The 18,016-nt window shown below is 39.7% G+C and overlaps 1 protein-coding gene across 1 annotated transcript in view; it reads right to left on the bottom strand.

Annotated features, from left to right (window-relative positions):
• The window catches only part of LOC135225725 (T-box transcription factor TBX20-like), a 152,306-nt gene that overhangs the window by 110,606 nt on the left and 23,684 nt on the right, over positions 1 to 18,016 (bottom strand). Inside the window, exon 2 of the mRNA XM_064265103.1 lies at positions 7,352 to 7,691. Coding sequence (XP_064121173.1) covers positions 7,352 to 7,691 — 340 coding nt within the window. The remainder of the gene's footprint in view (positions 1 to 7,351; positions 7,692 to 18,016) is intronic.

The raw sequence follows: 18,016 nt of genomic DNA, 5'->3' as shown, positions 1-18,016 counted from the left end.
GTACTGAATAATCATGTTTCCATAGTGCTATGGGAAAATAGAGGCCACTTGTACATCTTGCTACGCAAGAAAAATCTTATTATAATATGCTCTGTGTAAATAAAGACCATACATAAACAAGGAAACTGATTTTACCCATCTTCGCATCAATGCGTCACACCACAAAATACCTTGAACTACTCTGCTTACCTTTATTTATTCTCTCTTGACGATTATCGACAAATCAGCCGCACCGTTATCTAAACAGCAATATTTCAGACCTAATACATTAAGATTTGTTTACAGTTCCTCATCGGATATTGAATAATGATAATGGGATTAACGGTCAAAGCGTTATGCTTCGCCGTTGAGCTTTTGTTACCGCAGTCTCCGATTAGCGCCGTTTCTGCTGCTCTGTGACTGTGCTGAATGAGCTGCGATATGATTTGATAAGCTCTGCATTTTCGGGAATTATAAGATAACATTGTGATTTTGCCTGGTTTACAGCAAATCGTTTTCCGTTTTCCCAATGTTAACATTTTTAACACTGAAATAGAAAGAGAGCGAGAGAGAAAAAACTTCTATGCCGAAATAATTTCACTATGTAGTAAAGAGAGAGAGAGAGAGAGAGAGAGGAGATTGGTGTATCAACAGAAATTATATTTACATGGATACACGAGAGAGAGAGAGAGAAAAGAGAGAGAGAGAGAGAGAGAGAGAAGAGATTGGTGTAACAACAGAAATTATATTTATATGGATACACGACAGAGAGAGAGAGAGAGAGAGAGAGAGAGAGAGAGAGAGAGGGACAGAGAGAGAGAGAGAGAGAGAACTATCGCTTATCCCGGGACGCAACGACGTTAGTACCGACAGCTAATCAACTAATTGGCCCAAATGGATCGATGGTGATTAAAATCGGCCAATTTCAATACCCATTAAGGGCTTGTCAGTTCACAATCTGATTTGTGGAAAGGGGGGGAGTTGGGGGACCGGGTGGAACCAATTACGAACTTGTGAGAGAGGACTTTTTAGCACAATCATCAGGGTAACGACCAGGATTCTTGTTTTTGGAATTAGGAATGAATCGGTCGCATTCCGAAATGAAAGTTGCAGGTGGGGGGGGGGGATTGTATTTGGAACTCCCCCCCACCAACCCCGTGATTCCTCCTCCTCTCTCTCTCTCTCTCTCTCTCTCTCTCTCTCTCTCTCTCTCCATGTCCATGTTCCCATCTCTGTTTGATTGCTTTGTGTTATCTAGACAAATGTTTGGGTAGGGAAAGTTCTAGCAAGAACACCTGAGTAGACCACCACATATTGAAGTGTATTGATTTATGAATTTTACTACTACTACTACTACTACTACTACTACTACTTTGTTCAACTACTAAAAAAAAAGAAAAAAGGTAGGAACCGTATCCCCTTTAACATGCCGCTATTATGGGATGGGTCTGCAGGACTTTTAACCCCTCCCTGTTCTTGTTCTGGCGATATATTTCCTAGCCTGTGGGAAAGATTCGAGTCCGTTAATTCGGTTTTTGTAATCACCATGCTTATTATTTTTATTGTTATTGCTAGAATTAATGCTATTTATGAGAAACTTTTTCCTTCCATATAACATAGCGGCCTATATCAAGTAAAGTCAAGACTGTTTTTCTTTTGAAATAAGATGAATAATCTCTCTCTCTCTCTCTCCTCTCTCTCTCTCTCTCTCTCTCTCGTGAATGAGAAATAGCATAAATGCTGTCGTGGAATACGGTAAACTCCTTGTGGCTGGAATGATTGGATAAAAAATTCGGTCTCTTTAAATGATAAAAGAATATGCTTCAACAAAGTTGTGAATGAATAAGTAAACTCTTAGGCCTCTGTGAATGATTGGATAAAATTCGTGCTCTCTTAATGATAAAAAGTTATCTGCTTTCAACAAGTGTGAATGAATTCTCTCTCTCTCTCTCTCTCTCTCTCTCTCTCTCTCTCTCTCTCTCTGAAACTAATCAACGTGGGAACGAACTAGGACCTCGAGGCGGACATCCAGAGAGAAGAGAAGACAAACCGACGACGCCAAACCCAGCACGGGACGAAACGCCAGTTGACAACCGCAAGTAAACTCTCCATTTATTCGGAACCCATTAACGGGACGGTCAAGTGTTGGGTCAAAACGAATGGAGGAGAATTACCAAGTTACCCGAGCATTTAGCAGCTATCGAGTCCGGGCAATTAATCAAGCAGCTTCGGCGTGATGGCAGTCGAGAAATACTCTTGAACGGCTGATGACAGATGCCACCTGATATATACTGTGTAAAGGAGTCACAGAGAGAGAGAGAGAGAGAGAGAGAGAGAGAGAGAGGTGTGTGATTGCTATGGTGGCTTCTGTACCTGGGGAGAGAGAGATATAGAGATACTCCTTGCGTGCTAAATTTATATATATGTGTGTGTGTGTGTGTGTGTGTGTGTGTGTGCTGTGTTGAAGAAATGGTTGTTGTCTTTGTTTTTACGGAAGGCCTCACCGTGATTGTAGAAACGGCCTAATACATAACTATGTACATACTTGCATGCATATGTGTGTGTGTGTAGAAGAGAGAGAGAGAGAGAGAGAGAGAGAGAGAGAGAGAGAGAGAGAGAGAGAGAGAGAGAGAGGAATTTGTAAACCTGAGAAGGAATGAGAGTTATTTTACGTAACAGTTTACTTTAAAAGAAAGCAGAGCATTCGATAACGCTCAACGACGAAAAATTATATGAGTATTTACAACAACAATGACAGTTCTTTTGTCTATGTATAATATGTTTATCCACATTCCCACGAATAGGGAATGGTAAGAAAAAAATTGATAAATTAGTTAAAAAAAAAAAAAGACTAGAATTAAGAGCATGCTACTCTTCCTTTCTAATGCTGAGAATAGTTAAGGCAGATTTGAACTTTTTTGTTTTTTCTTTTGCCGTCTCTTTTTTCCCATAATAATAAAAGATCGCAAAGACCAGAGCTACGCTTATTTTTTATTTGTCATGTGCACTCCGGAGGACATATTAGTCACTGCTATGTGTTTTTTCCTCTTTTTTTTATTATTTTTGGCTGGGACAAAACATATCTTCAATGGGTGGACGGATTTGCACCTATGGACCATTTAGAAGAAAAACAAGGGCCATTCGACGCTCTCAATAAAAAATAATGTTTCAAATGTGACTAATAACATGTGGCTCCCAGTTGGGGATGCGCTGGTGTGAAAAAAATACGGCGTCTGTCGTCCTCGTTTCTGGTTCTCAGCTTTTTAATCAAAAGATTCGTGCATTGGTCCCCGGAATTATTTGTCCATTTTACTTCTTCATAATTAGGTGCTTCTCTCTCTCTCTCTCTCTCTCTCTCTCTCTCTCTCTCTCTCTCTATACTTTATATATAATATATATATATATATATATATATATATATATATACATATATATATATATATATATATATATATATATATATATATATATATATATATATATATATATATTTCTTTCATTCGCAAGGCAGTATTGTTCAATACGTATCTAGCTCCCCATAAACGGCTTTTGAACCGTTCAGCTATAAAAGCAAACGGCCTGTCCATTCCTCAGTGTAAAAAAAAAAGGAAAAACAAACAAAAAAAAGGGCAACGCGTAGGATTGTTATCTGTACGACTGACACTTCACGAGTTATCATTTGCATAGCGAGTGTTACATGTTTTAGACTCAACTTCGTTGATTTTGCAGTTCTCAATGTGACTCATTGCCATTAGCAGCTCTCTCCGGATACCTGCTGCAAGTTTCAGGAACCTTTTTTCAATGTAGTTATTTATTTATTTACTTATTTATTTACCTATTTTAAATAGGAGTGACAATTGCGCTCATTTCTTCCTTTATATCCACAAGAAAAACTTTTATATCATTATATTAATATTTTCACGGCTAAAAGGGCTGAAGGAGTCAACTGAACCAAAAACCTTCACTGGTAAAGAAAAGCAGAAACGTAAAGCACCAGGTAATAAGTTTCCCATTTTCTTTTTCTCGACAGCTCCCATATTCTCGTTTTCTATACATCGTTTTCTGTGACCATTATGAATTAAAATGGGAATTCATTTTATTCATCAACACTTCTAGTAAATGTGCAACAAGGCACACTGGTTTATCACAACATATATTTGTATTTAGTCGATATGAATGGATAATTTGTTTTTTTTCATATGATAGTTTTTTCATTAATTCGTCAGCATAGTTGAATTTAAGGCTCCATACATAAGAAATGTTTCCTTAAAAACACCTATGTAATATGATATTTGATCATAAGAAAACTGAACATGTAACTATAATCTTAGCCCAAAAGTCAGTTTAACTGTGATCTTATTTTGTTCCATCTTTTCAGCTCCATCTTTTCCTTGTACCGAGTCCAATTTTGGCTTAAATTCAGCGGAAAACAATTTGTCTTGTCATCGGTACCATAAATCAAGACAGTGACTGCTGATGACTTGAGAGAGAGAGAGAGAGAGAGAGAGAGAGAGAGAGAGAGAGAGAGAGAGAGAGACCAACTAACCCCTCCTGCACCCCAGTCAGTCAGTCAGTTTGCCGAAACCTATCACAACCAACTCGTAATCCTGTTACCACACAAACAACCTAACATAAACACTCCCAAAACTCAAACCAAAGACGAAAGCGCCAGACCGAGCGGTCACCGCAGGAGTGGTCCTAGATGAAAGCGATCTAATTTGGTCCCTCTTCATCGGTCTCTTATTTCCTCTCGCCCGGTCCATCGCCTTCGGTACATTAACAGCAGATCAAGGACCGAGTGTTTCCACTTGTCAGTGACTCCCTCGAAACGGCAAATGTCGCATCGATGGGTTATCAATGGATGACTTCTGGTGCCAGAAGGGAAAGGGAGGGCGGAAGGGAGAAGAAAGGGGAAGGGGGGGAGGGGGCGGGGGAATGGGAGAAGAGAAGAAGGAAGGGCTGAGTAATGGGGAAAATATTATGGCGTGCGGAATATTTACTCTTTTAACATTCCTTTTTTTTTTTTTTTTTCTTGGTACCCGCAACGATGCTGCACTTTTATTCTTAAACAGTGCTCAAGTCTTGCGTGTCTCGCCTGCAGTTCTCGAAGGTGTCCGAGAACGACTTGTTTTTTCCCCCCGAACCTATTTCATCGTTGGAGATGATGGATTAGAAGTAATTGCAAGTTTATAAGGATAAAGGTGCGCGGAAGCGGGCGTTTATCCAGCCCCACGAGGTCGGGCAAGTGAGCGACAGACGCACTGTCTAACAGTCCCCGAGGGGAGGACCATGACAATGGCCGCGCGTTCCGGAACGATAACAGGGGCTGAGGGAGGCCAGACTGCTGCTTGTTCTGCACACGCAAACGATCGTGCGAGCGAGCACGCACACACACACACACACACACACACTGTATGAGAAATCATACAGAACTGACCTTCCAGGAAGTTAGAAGAGTCTTATCTTGGGGCACAGCAGGTTATATACTTTCTTCACTGCTCTATGTAATTAAGGGAATTTACTCCAAGTGCATCTAATGTGGTTCGGATCCCACAATAAACTGTAAGTCCCGTTGCTAGGTGACCAATTGGTTCCTAGCCACGTGAAAATATCTAATCCTTCGGGCCAGCCCTAGGAGAGCTGTTAATCAGCTCAGTGGTCTGGTTAAACAAAGATGTACTTAATTTTTAACTTTACTCCAAGCGCAGGGCTACATAATTAAGTACAAAGGAGAGAGAGAGAGAGAGAGAGAGAGAGAGAGAGAGAGCTGGTTAGGTGGTCAAAGTATGTCGCATATCCGATGTCAGGGCTGATTGATTATACATCTGTGATAAGTGCACTGGAGTTTCAGATCCCCAGCCTCGGTGTAAACTTCACACAAAAAATCGATGCGAACACAAATTGCCAAATGTCATATAAGCAGTTCTGTTATTTAAATGACTACAGATAACCAGTTCATAATGAAGGTACATCCTTGATCAGTGTCTTGATTTAAAACCTATTAATTTACCATTGTATTAGCATGAAGAGGTTCGCCATCAGTATGTCCACGCAATTTGACTTAGCGCAAATAATCGTCCCCATGGACCTCTTTCTTCTTATCCGTATAACATCTCTCTCTCTCTCTCTCTCTCTCTCTCTCTCTCTCTCTCCCGTTTTCCCTTCCATTCTCTTTTCCTTCCCACACAGCCCCATCTCCCTCCCTCCGGAAAGAACAGATGACATCGATGACGTGTTGTCTTTGGTGCCATCCCCCGGAGCATTGTCCCTGAGCGTGGAAATCAAATTAGAAACCCATAAAATTGAGAAGAAAGGCTTAACAAGCGAGCGTGATGTCACGGCGGGGGGTCCGCTGCTGGTGGAGGCGGCGTAGAGGAGAGGGGGAGGTTGGGGGTGGGGGTCGCCGAAGGGCGGACGTTTAGTGGCAAAGGAAGACGGCAAGAAATGTAAAAAGAGACTTGAAGTTTCACTAAGGATCTTGGTCTCTTGTGAAGGTAGGAGTGGATGGATGTTGATAAAGACCTAAGTTCGTTAAAGAAAGGATTTGCTAGTAGAGACCAAATAATGGTGCATGGAGGCCTTGTAATGGCATGATATCGTAAACGGGTTACCCGACGTTATTAAGATAGGATAAAATATATTTTAAGGAATTCTAGATATGAATAAACTGGTGTTCAGTCACAACACACCCATGGACTTTCTGCTCATAAATACCACACACATACATCTTCTTGAGGGCGTGTCTGCTAACCATAGTAGGAAGTTATACACTGATACATTAGTTATCCTCAAAGCATGACCTTAGTGAAGAAACAATAACTTACCTTTCTGTTTGAACGCACCATTACTGCACCAACAGTTACCGATGTTAAAACAATGCTTAGATAAATTCTATAAATTCCTATTCCTGCAAACCAACGTTATGGATTTTATTATGAATAAAAACATTCTAAACCTAACATGCAGACAACTCTGACTCTTCGACTGATGTGGAGAAGTGTTCCTGCTTATATTTTCAATCATTTTTTCTTTTCCTGTTCAGGCAATGAATTACCTAAGTGATAAATTCAAGCATTGAGGTTTTATTTCTCTGAACCTGTCACTGAAAAGTCTGTCTTGTTCATAACAGGGGGAAATGGCAAGTTGTCTCTTAAAATCCCAATCTAATACCCGAAAAGGAGTTCATATTATCTATAACGGCTTATATGGGTATCTTCCGCCTATCTAGTTTAAGAGTATTTAGAAGGATAATTCCAAGTGCATTACAATCTTATCAATACCAGAGTATTAAGATCATTTAAATATCCGCAAGATCACAAAATCGGAAAAGAAAGAACGTCCTTTTAGCATCGAATTGGGTCAATTCTCTTACCTTCCAGTCTTGGTGATGATCATCTCCGTCCCGAGTTCGAAGAACTTCTCCCACAGCTCTTTGGTCTCCAGGTGGCAGTCGATGGTCTCGAGTTCGGGACAGTTTCCCTTCGTTTTCATTTCGAGTTTAGCGGGCTTCTCCGACTCCTTGCTGGCCGAGTGGGACTCGGACGAGGTCGACTCCGGAGATTTCGACCCCGGTCGGTCGAGTGGGTCCTTGCTGCTGTCGAGGTCACAGTCGTCTTTGTCCGAAACGAGTTCGATGTCGATGTCCTCGGCGTCGATGTCGGCTGCATCGTCCAGTTCGTCCTCGGACTTGATGCTCGTCTCGGTGAGTTTCTCTGGAAAGGGAAACGGGGGCGTTGTACTGCAAGGCGATCATGTGAAGTTATACAGACACGAATACAAAGTGAATAAACGCTAAGCATAGTGGACCGAATCATTAGGTGCGTCCACACTACAGTAAAACATGCCATAAACGCACGTCGGTATCTTATCGCACATCATGCAGCTATCCAGTAAAGGACAAATGTTCGTTCTCCATTCTAGGTCGTTCATGTATTTTCAAAATGAACGTGATATGTAAGAGATATAAGTTTTAGCCGTGTGTCTGTCGATGCAACCTGTGTCTTAAACATAGACCTTTCGAGTCAAATATAGTCGTTTAACTAAAATCACTGTAAACTGAAATCCATGTAAATAAAATTATATTTGCAATGTTTCGGGAGGAGTTCGAACAAGTCAGTTGCATCGAGACACTGATTTGGTTTACGAAGAAAAGCTTGTGCTGACGTGAGGCCTCTCAGTTGAAAACATTTACGATGCTTTCAGACCAAATGTAAGAAGTCGTTTTTTTTTCGTTTATAAGTCTTATTCATAGCCCTGCTCTCATTCCACACCTTTTTGGGTGGTATAGAATCTTTCAAAAAACATAAGTAAGTTGAATAGTTTAGCTTTATATTGACTTAAGTGCATGGAGTCAAAGGGCGAATCATTTGAGTTGAATTAAACAAACTGGTTTAAGCCCATCTTTCATTACTCTAAGTGAAATTGAATATGTTTTTATATATATATAACATAATCCGATTCAGTGTGTTTTTAAATACTTTTGACGTAACACCCCCGCCCCCCGGCCCGACACACATACGCATATATATAATATACACATTTATATTTATAGATAGATAGATAGATGAATTAAAGGCGAGCAAACCTCATCCAAGGACATTGAAGCAAAACCAGACGCGGAACATCAGCGCCTCCTAAAGAAATAAATTCTGTCTTCAACATCAATCGAATCGAGCCTAACAGAGCATGACTCATCTTCAGTGGTGTCAACAGTGTCTCATGTACTGCATTTAGATTAAGGATCGCTGGAATGGCCAGTCACGTCCAGTTGTGACTCAAAAGGATTCTGCTTGGTTTGGTTTTTCGTAAACTCTCTCTCTCTCTCTCTCTCTCTCTCTCTCTCTCTCTCTCTCTCTCTCTTCTTCGTGCCAAGGAAGTTCGGTTTTGGTTTCAGTAAAGTTGCTTGTGGAAAGGAATTTGGTTTGGGGATTTGTTGAACTTTTTTTTTTTATGAAGGAAGGTGGATTTTATTTGCAGTTAACTCATTTCTTCCGGAGGGAAGTTCTAGTTTTTGTTTCTATAGATTCTCCTCTTAGGGTAAGGGAATTTGAGAGTGGGTTTCATTGAACTTTTGAATAATTTTTTTTTAAGGGGAAATTCAGTTTTTTCTTTCCAGCTAGGAAAGTCCGATTTGGCTTTCAGCCTTTTTGAAAGGAAGGATGCGGCAGCGTCAAATTAGATCGATAATAAAAGGTGGTACTCTACTTTTTCATTTTTATTAAAGACAAAAGAGTTGGACAGTTTTGTTGTGTCATATTCCATAATAATTTCAGTGCGCTTACGGATATGAGATTACCAGAGCACGACGTCAGTTCCGTGACCATGTAAAAATCTTACTGGCGTGATTGCAAACAACATTGTGTGCTCCCTTGAAAATTGGTCAGGACCAAGTCTTGTTGGTCACTTTACATTGTCATCATGTACCCACTGTGCAATGATACGTATTGTTAAATAATAATAATAAAAAAGTACCTCTTGGACTTCCATGTCATCTGTTCTACACCAGTACATCTTCGATTCACTGAGGAGACGAGAAATTCAATCATCATCATCATCATCATCATCATTATCATATCATCTTCACAATCTATCCTCTCCGTAGCCTCCGGCCACGTCTCAGGCGATGCTAATATTCGTTCTTATTGTCTGAGTTGTCACTGTGCCTCGTCCCTCTTCGGATAATTCATGTCTGTCCTTCATCGGGACGACGAAGTAACGGGAGACATTTATAATCTCGTGTTACCGACTTTGCCGAGAGAGAGAGAGAAAAGAGAGGAGAGAGAACTTAGAGAGACGAGAGAGAAGAGAGAGAGAGAGGAGAGAGAGATGAGAGGATGAGAGAGAGAGAGAATTTTGTATATTTATTTCTTCCAGGGAGATTTAATTTATAAATTCCTCGCCCGAAAACATTTCTCCTAGAGAGAGAGAGAGAGAGAGAGTTTTGTGTATTTATTTCTTCCAAGGAGATTTTAATTTACAAATACCTCAAAAACCCTCCACTTGTGTGTTTGTGTGTGTGTGTGTGTGTGTGTGTGAGAGAGAGAGAGAGAGAGAGAGAGAGAGAGAGAGAGAGCTGAAGAGGGGGTTGTTAATCTCCAGACGACATTGGTGGTGCTGTTTCCTTCACATTCATAAAAATAGACTATTAAGAGAAAATATGTCCCGTCACGGGCGTGTTAACCCTCGAAAGGGGTGGGGGAATGATATCCTACGAAGGATTCTCTCATTCACGGAAGCGAAGGATCAAGATGCTGATGATAAGAAGGTTCTGTTAACAAGCAATCGGAATTTCTTTTCAGCGACGACTTTCCTCGACTTTTTTCTTTTCTTCTCTTCTCCCTTTCTCTTTCGTTCATGCCGAACGTGTTTACTTAAGGGATTAGGACAATGATGATTTAACGATCAGTCACATAAAGATAATGAAAAAAAACATAAAAAAAATGAAAAAAACGAGAAAATAAGAACATCCTCAGCCCAGTTCATTACGTATTTATCTCGAGTGGCATCAGATGCACGCACTACGACGGTGCCGAGAATTTAAAAAAGAGCAAATTGTTTTTCATGGAGTCTTAGTTCTTGAAAACTTGTAGGGATGAGAATATCGGGCGTGTATATAGTATGTATGTATGTATGTATGTATGTATGTATGTATATGTATTGCATATACAGTGACGTCTATGTTTGCAAATATAAATTTTTTTTTACGCGAACATGAAGAGATTATTTTGCATTCAAAATACCTTTTTACGTCTGTTCCTATGCATGTCTATAAGTACTTAGTTGGGCAAAATATGTCAACAAGCTAATATATATATGTATGTTTGTGTTACGCGTATTTGCGGTCGTTTATATGTAAATTATCTCTTTAAACACGCCCATAAAGAAATCTGTTCATTTAAAATGGCATCGTCGCATGAAACGCCTGTCCTTACAAGACTCGGCAAATTGTGATTTGTCATGAACGAAGCTGACGTCGACTGTTGAAACAGAAGAACTTCTCGAGGTTAAGCCCCACTTTATTTATTTTTTTTTTTTTTTTGACCTTCTTCTTTGGGGTTCACTGACCTCTGTATTAAAAATAGATCGAAAACGTTCCATGAAAGTGTTAGAACTAAACCACATCATCAGATATTTCGTCATTTCAAAATTCGCAAACACGAGGGAAGGTAAAGCAGACTAAATAAAATAATTGCTGTTGAGTATCTTATCACCGAAGACGGATGAAGAGGAATGCCGTAATGAAGGCTAGAATAATCATCAAGTGTTCGTATTTTGGGTCACGTACGAGCTGAAAAGAAGCTTGTCAGGATGTGAATGCCAGATGACGAGATCGTACTCCTGATAACGCGAATTTCGTGTTTTATCGCCGAGAATGAAATGATTTGGCTCCACTGACAGAAAACGCGGTGTTGAACATCGAAAACGGGAATCAGGATCCCCACTGAAAGAGAAAAAAGTAAAAAAAAAAAAAAGGAGCTAGAACTCAGAAAACGTGATGGAAACGTGAATTGACAATTGAATAAAAAATAAATACTGATGCAACCGTGGATTGATAACTGAAATACAACAAAAGATGTAATGCAAACGTGCTTTTGGACATCAAAGGCATGAACAGGCCCATCAAATTCGGAAGCATTAAATTTAAAAAACTTGAATGTGATTATCGAAAACATATTGGGACATCGAAAATGTGAATGAGGACAACGTGGGCAAAAACTGACACATCAGATGTATCCAAAAACGTGAATTCAGATGAAAAAGGACCAAACGAATTACTGGGACGTTGACTGCTGTATTATGAATTCGAAAACTTGAAATGAATGCCAGAGTTATTATTATTATTTTTTTTTTTGCTGCACGCATAATTCCTTTGCATTAACAGTGAGTGTCCCCACAGATAAGATTTAACCTCCTGCTCAAGAAACTTCTCACTACTAACACCCACGGAAATCCCCATCCGCAGGGTGTCGACCCTTTCCCCTTCATACTCAAGGATCACCAAGATCATATTGGTTGTTTATTAATTTAATCTAATTTTCAGACGCTGTGCGTCTTACACTATTACGAAGGTTATCAGTGCTTGTACTGTTCCGTCTGCTACTGCGCCTTTATATGACTTTCCACCGATTTCAGATCACGATTGCTAACGATGCGCCGTATAGAGACTAATGGGTCTACATTTTATTTTAGAAATATTTGTCCGTGGTATTACAAGAGTGAAACTTTTCCACCTTTTCGCCGCACCAGCAACCACCTCTTACTTTTTGCATCAAAGGCCTCCTCGACACCTCTCCATTCATCGCCATCCCCAAACTTTCAACTTTTCCGACATTTCCTCAGGTAAACTGCTAAGTTGCTTCCATCATCACTTTATCTTTGATTTTGAGTTTTTATTTATATAGATTTTTGGCATTATGCCAAGACTGGGGCAACTAAGGCCATTCAGCGCTGAAAAGGAAATTGACAATGAAAAGGTTTGAAAGATGGAACAGGAGAAAAACCTCACAGTTGCACTATGAAACAATTGTTAAGAGAGGGTGGATACTAAGATGGAAGAAAGAGATTATGAACGGAGGTACAATGAAAGTAGTTGCAGCTTAGGAACGCTGAAAAGAACGTCAAGTAAGGCCTACATTGCACCGAATGAGGTGCACTGACGGCACTACCCCCTACTGGATCATCACTTTATCAAACTTGATCAAACCGGCAGCGAACGAAATCAAAGCGTCGCGTCAACGAAACAGCGACTGACAAAAAAAAAAAAAAAAAAAAAAAAAAAAATCCATTTTTTATTACGAAAATGAAATCATCGGGCTGGGCGAATCCTCTTACATCAAAGGCGATCACGCAAGGCGGGGAGGCAGCAGTGGCCACGACCCTCATTGAAAATTCGCGTTGGGTGGCTGACATAAAATCGGACTTTTGGAAGTCGAAAAGCAAGTGATTCATATGCCGCCATTGAAGGTGCCGGCAAGAAAAATGTCCATTACCGAGTAAAACCGATCTAGATGATGGAGCGCTAAATGTCACAGTTAAAAGTTTGTTTACAGAAGAGATCACTTCTATTTGGCTTTTGGATTACACGAGGCAAAACATAAGACTCATGAGTGTCAGCTTACGAAGGAACCGACAGGGATCAGGTACGGACCCGTAGCATCAGGGGATAATATGCAAGTCTCATATATATATTATATATCTATATATAATATATATATATATTATATATATATATATATATATATGTAATATATATATGCTGTGTGTGCATGCAGAGCGCAACGGATAAATCATTCAGGTTCCTATAGGAAAAAAGAAAAAGAAATATTTATACAATACCAAAAAAAAGCAAGAAATCAGGAGAGAGAGAGAGAGAGAGAGAGAGAGAGAGAGAGAGAGAGAGAGGATGTGAAAAGCTGATGCTTCTTTCTGAAAGAGAAGCGACTGAGTTAATAACACGTTCATGTTGATACAGTGACAGATGGCCGTGACTATGACTTATCCTTTCATGGGACTTTGTTGCCGTTTAACATATGAACGCACTCTGAGTGTGCACCTGAACGTGGTGTGTACATGTTCACGAAAGCCAAATGTCTAAGTACGCATGGTTTATAAAATATGTCTTAAATTCCATCGTCTCTGCGTGTGTTTATGGATACAGTTTATGCTCAGTTTATACAGTAGTTCGCTCCATAATTACTGCTCTCTCTCTCTCTCTCATCTCTCTCTCTCTCTCTCTCTCTATTTATATATATATATATATATATATAATATATATATAGTGTGTGTGTGTGTGTGTGTGTATGTGTGTGTGTGTGTGTGTGTGTGTGTATGTAATGTCTTGTGAAACTGCGCGCGTTAATATGCGAAAAAAATTATATCGTGCAATTGTTAACATATATAAGTGCAAGGTATATAGTATCTATGTTTGTTTAAGCTTATGCATTTACAATAAATTCCATTGAACTTCCTAAAAATGTCATTGCAAATAATTCCGTGATATTCTACCGTTTATCAAAAGTTGGAATTGTAATCATAAGAAGAATGATAGCTTTTCCCATTTGTTATTTTTTTCAATGTATTTTCGTCGTTTATTCGTTATTCGTCACGCATTCACTGTAAAGCTTTACACCGGTATGCATTAATGCCCAATTTCTTTGTATATTATCATTTTATCCATCTAAGAGGTTGTTTTTATTGGAATTTAATTCTATGTTAAGTGGATCATTCAAATTTTTATCTTAAAGAAATTCCTGTTTTTAGCCATAGCACAATCTATTTGCAGTATATATATATATAGTATATATATATATATATATATATATATATATATAATATATATATGTATGTATATATATATATGTGTGTGTGTGTTTGTGTGTGTGCATGTATAATATATACAGATGCTTGTATACATATATTGGCTATCAACTTCCTAAATTGTATTCCGTTTAAGTAAACGCATGCGCAGCCCATTGCGGCTTTTGTAGCGACCTCGGGATCTGAGGGCAAAATAACCCTGACCTTCTATAAGTAAATAGTCTTTGCATGTGTATGAAGTGAACGAGATGACAGTAATCGAATAGAAATGAAGTACTTCCGGTTGGCGTCGAAACTTCGTTCGGACTTGCATTGGTCCTTCCCCTTCTCTTTCTCTCTTTTTTTCTTTCGCTGTCTCTCTTCGTCTCCTTATTATTACAATTACGACCTGATGAACGAAGTCATTTTGGTGGAAATGTTGAGTCACCTCTCTCTCTCTCTCTCTCTCTCTCTCTCAGTAGCAGGGAAGTTCTGGATTCGTTCCCGGAAGCGAAGTAATGTTTTTGGGCACCTTCCCTCAAACCTATTTGTCCTCTGTGTGCCTAGATGGTGTATGATTTACGTGGCGGCTAGTTGACTGCTGTGGACAGCAGTTGTAGGTTACAGGATGGGGGGAGAGAGTCGACAAATGTAGATAATTGTTTATAGTAAGGTGCCACTAAGTTGGTCAACAAATTTTAGAGTATTTTAAATTTAGTAAAGAGAAAATTACTGCATAGAAATTGATTAGACGCGAAACTATCAAGTCCTTATCACTCAGACGTGGTTTTTTTCATATTCAGTACGCAAAAATATTTATGTATTACTTTCTCAAAAATACTTGATAAACCCTTAATAGTCATCATTATTGAATAAGAAGGAAACTGAATTTTTTGTAATCAGTTCTGAGAACGTAGGAATAAAACAAGATTAAATTTGTTTTATATAAATTTAAATAATGTAACGTAAAGGCTTACGAATTATTTCTGATTATATATTTGTTTTTAACAGACTTTGATTTAAGGGAAAATGCATTTACTGTATTCGTATAAGAATAGGAATGAAACGCAAAGGAGCGAAGACATCTTCCCTTGTATTCAATGGTCGTCTCTTTCAGCAAATGGAGGACAGATAATGGAAGCCACTACAGGTATGAAATGTTCTCAAGCGCACAGGTCTCTCTCTTTCTCTTTCTCTCTCTCCTAGGTACACGTTATTTATATTTATATGGCGGGGGAGGGGGAATGGGGAAAGAGGTAAGGGACGAATATCCCTCCCCCCTCCCCCTTCACCCAGCCACCATCTTTTTCTCTATTCACTGCCACATCTTATTAAGATGAAAATTCCTTGTGGGGAAGCGAGCGTAACCCGAGGGATTCGCAGGCAGCATCCTAATCTCGGCACTGTCTTCGCACACTTATACATCCTTCTTCTCCCCCCCCCACCCCCACCCCCACCCCCTCCTCCACCCTCTCCGCTAACCCCTACCCCCTTTTCTTTTCGCCCACCTTCAACACGATTCCACCCCACTCGACCCCCTAACTGTCCTTTTTATCGGAAAGGTTCGACTAAACAGGGGTCTCCAGAGTCCACTTCATCCCTTCCCTTCGTCGATCAGCTTTTATTCGGTTGCTGTTATTTTTATTGCTATCATTCTTCAAGTTTACTTTTTCTGGAACAAAGTGTTATTCGCGTGTGCGTAAATATCTCAACACAACTGACTTTTTATGTTTTGACATCCCATTTTATTTATCCTCTCATATTCCTCGTCATTTACGACAAGTTTTCATTCGATTCCATTGTATTTCTCTCCTCAAAATCCTCCATCAATGCTTAGCATGTGTTCATGTCATTCCACAACCCCCCAACCTGCTACACCCAACCCCACACACACCTCATTCCCTCCCCGGAAACATTAACTACTCATTAGAACGCATGGGTAACCTTCGTACCTCTGTCCTTACCTTTTTTCAATAAACGACCAGTGCCCCCCCCCCCCCACTCTCCTCGCTCTCCCTCTCTCTCTCTATCTCTCTTCTCTTCTTCCTCTCTCCCTCCCCCTTCACTCTCTCTCTCTTTGCCCCATACGGGCCTCCTCCAAGTACACAAGACCCCGCCACTGAAATGTCTCCATGAGTTTGGGCCTTTCTCTTGACAACTGCTAAATATAAACGGTATTTGTTACGATTTCCCCTTCGCCGTGAGACGCGAATCCTGCGTCGGAGGCAATTAAGATTCCAACAGGAGGCTGGCGAGAGTTCATGAATGCATGCAGAAGGCAAACCTCCACACTCGGAGCGTAGGTAGTACTCCTCTCTGCTTGCACTTTCAGATGTGTTCATGAATTCCGGAGGGACCCGCACTGAGTTCAACACCATCCGAGGGATGTCATGGCAACTCCCGGCCGTTCGCCTTCCGAGTGATGAACATTCAGCATTTGTTAGAAATGTAATGAAACATTCAGCATTACCGTGATGAATGTCGGTCCCTTTGTATGGTCAGAATAATATCTCCGGCCGGGGGGGACCGAGCAGCATCCAACGGTGATTAAATCAGCATTTGTATTCGGCCGATGCTGTCGTTGCCACATCTTATATGAATGTTGTTAAATATTAACAGGCCGGGCACTCTAAAATGTACTTTGCATTTCGGCTTGGCCGGCCGATGTACTCCATCTTTCCCTGCTCTAAAGGTGCTTACATTAAAGGATTCAACCCTCTGTCTGGGAGTTCCGTCAGCTGCTTTTTTCAACCTCCCGTGTAGAGTTGTCTGCATTTTCTGGCCTAAATGTAGTTTTGTTAATAACTACTGCACTTCTCCCTTCTAAAGTTAAGTCTGTTGCTCACTTCATCGTCACTTCCTTAATGCTACGTAAATTAGTCAGTCTCCCCTGTTCTAAATTATTCATGTAACCTGTTTCAGCCTCTGTGTCTTAAATATGTGTGTGTTACTTATGCTCAGTGAGCATTTAAAGATTTCCAAGGAACTGTTCCTAAGCCGGAGGCAAACGAGAGAGAAGAGAGAGGAGAGAGAGACGAGAGAGAGAGAGAGAGAGAGGAGAGAGAGAGAGAGAGAGAGAGAGAGAGAATTATAGTTTGATTAGTATATGTTTTAAATGAGAGATGACTAGAGAAGGGTTTACAGGTACGCATATTTATATATATTAATAATATAATATATATATAAAATATATATATATAATATAAATATAATAATAATATATATTAAATAATTATATATATATATATGTATATATATAATATATATTATATATATATATATATATACATATATATATATATATATATATAATATAATATATATATATATATATATATATATAATATATATATATATATATATATATATATATATATATATATAAAATGCACTTGGGAGAGCGAGCCCTTTGTAGAGCGATTATTGTGGGCGGTTGATGTGGCTTTGCGTATTGCATTACGGCAAATCGTTTCCTTCTCCCCAACGTGAAATCAGCCGAGCCTTCTATCCATCAATCAGTGAAAGTGACGGTTGTCTCGATAAAGAATGCCGCCCATCTCTGTGATCACAACGAGGGCGTTAGAGCAGCTCTGTTACGGCGTTGTGAAATTGGCTGATCACCGTAGAGGTCGAAAAGGGTGTATTTTGTGTCAAGGGGGTCAGGAAACGTGAAGACGGGTCAAATGGAATCGTGGTTAAAAAAAAAATGAAAAAGGTGTGTGTATGTGTGTGTACCTGAGGA

Source organism: Macrobrachium nipponense, chromosome 13 (assembly GCF_015104395.2).
Source record: "Macrobrachium nipponense isolate FS-2020 chromosome 13, ASM1510439v2, whole genome shotgun sequence".
Classification (NCBI taxonomy): Eukaryota; Metazoa; Arthropoda; class Malacostraca; order Decapoda; family Palaemonidae; genus Macrobrachium; species Macrobrachium nipponense.
Note: the sequence above shows the minus strand (reverse complement) of the source record. Positions and strands in the feature narration are given on the sequence as shown.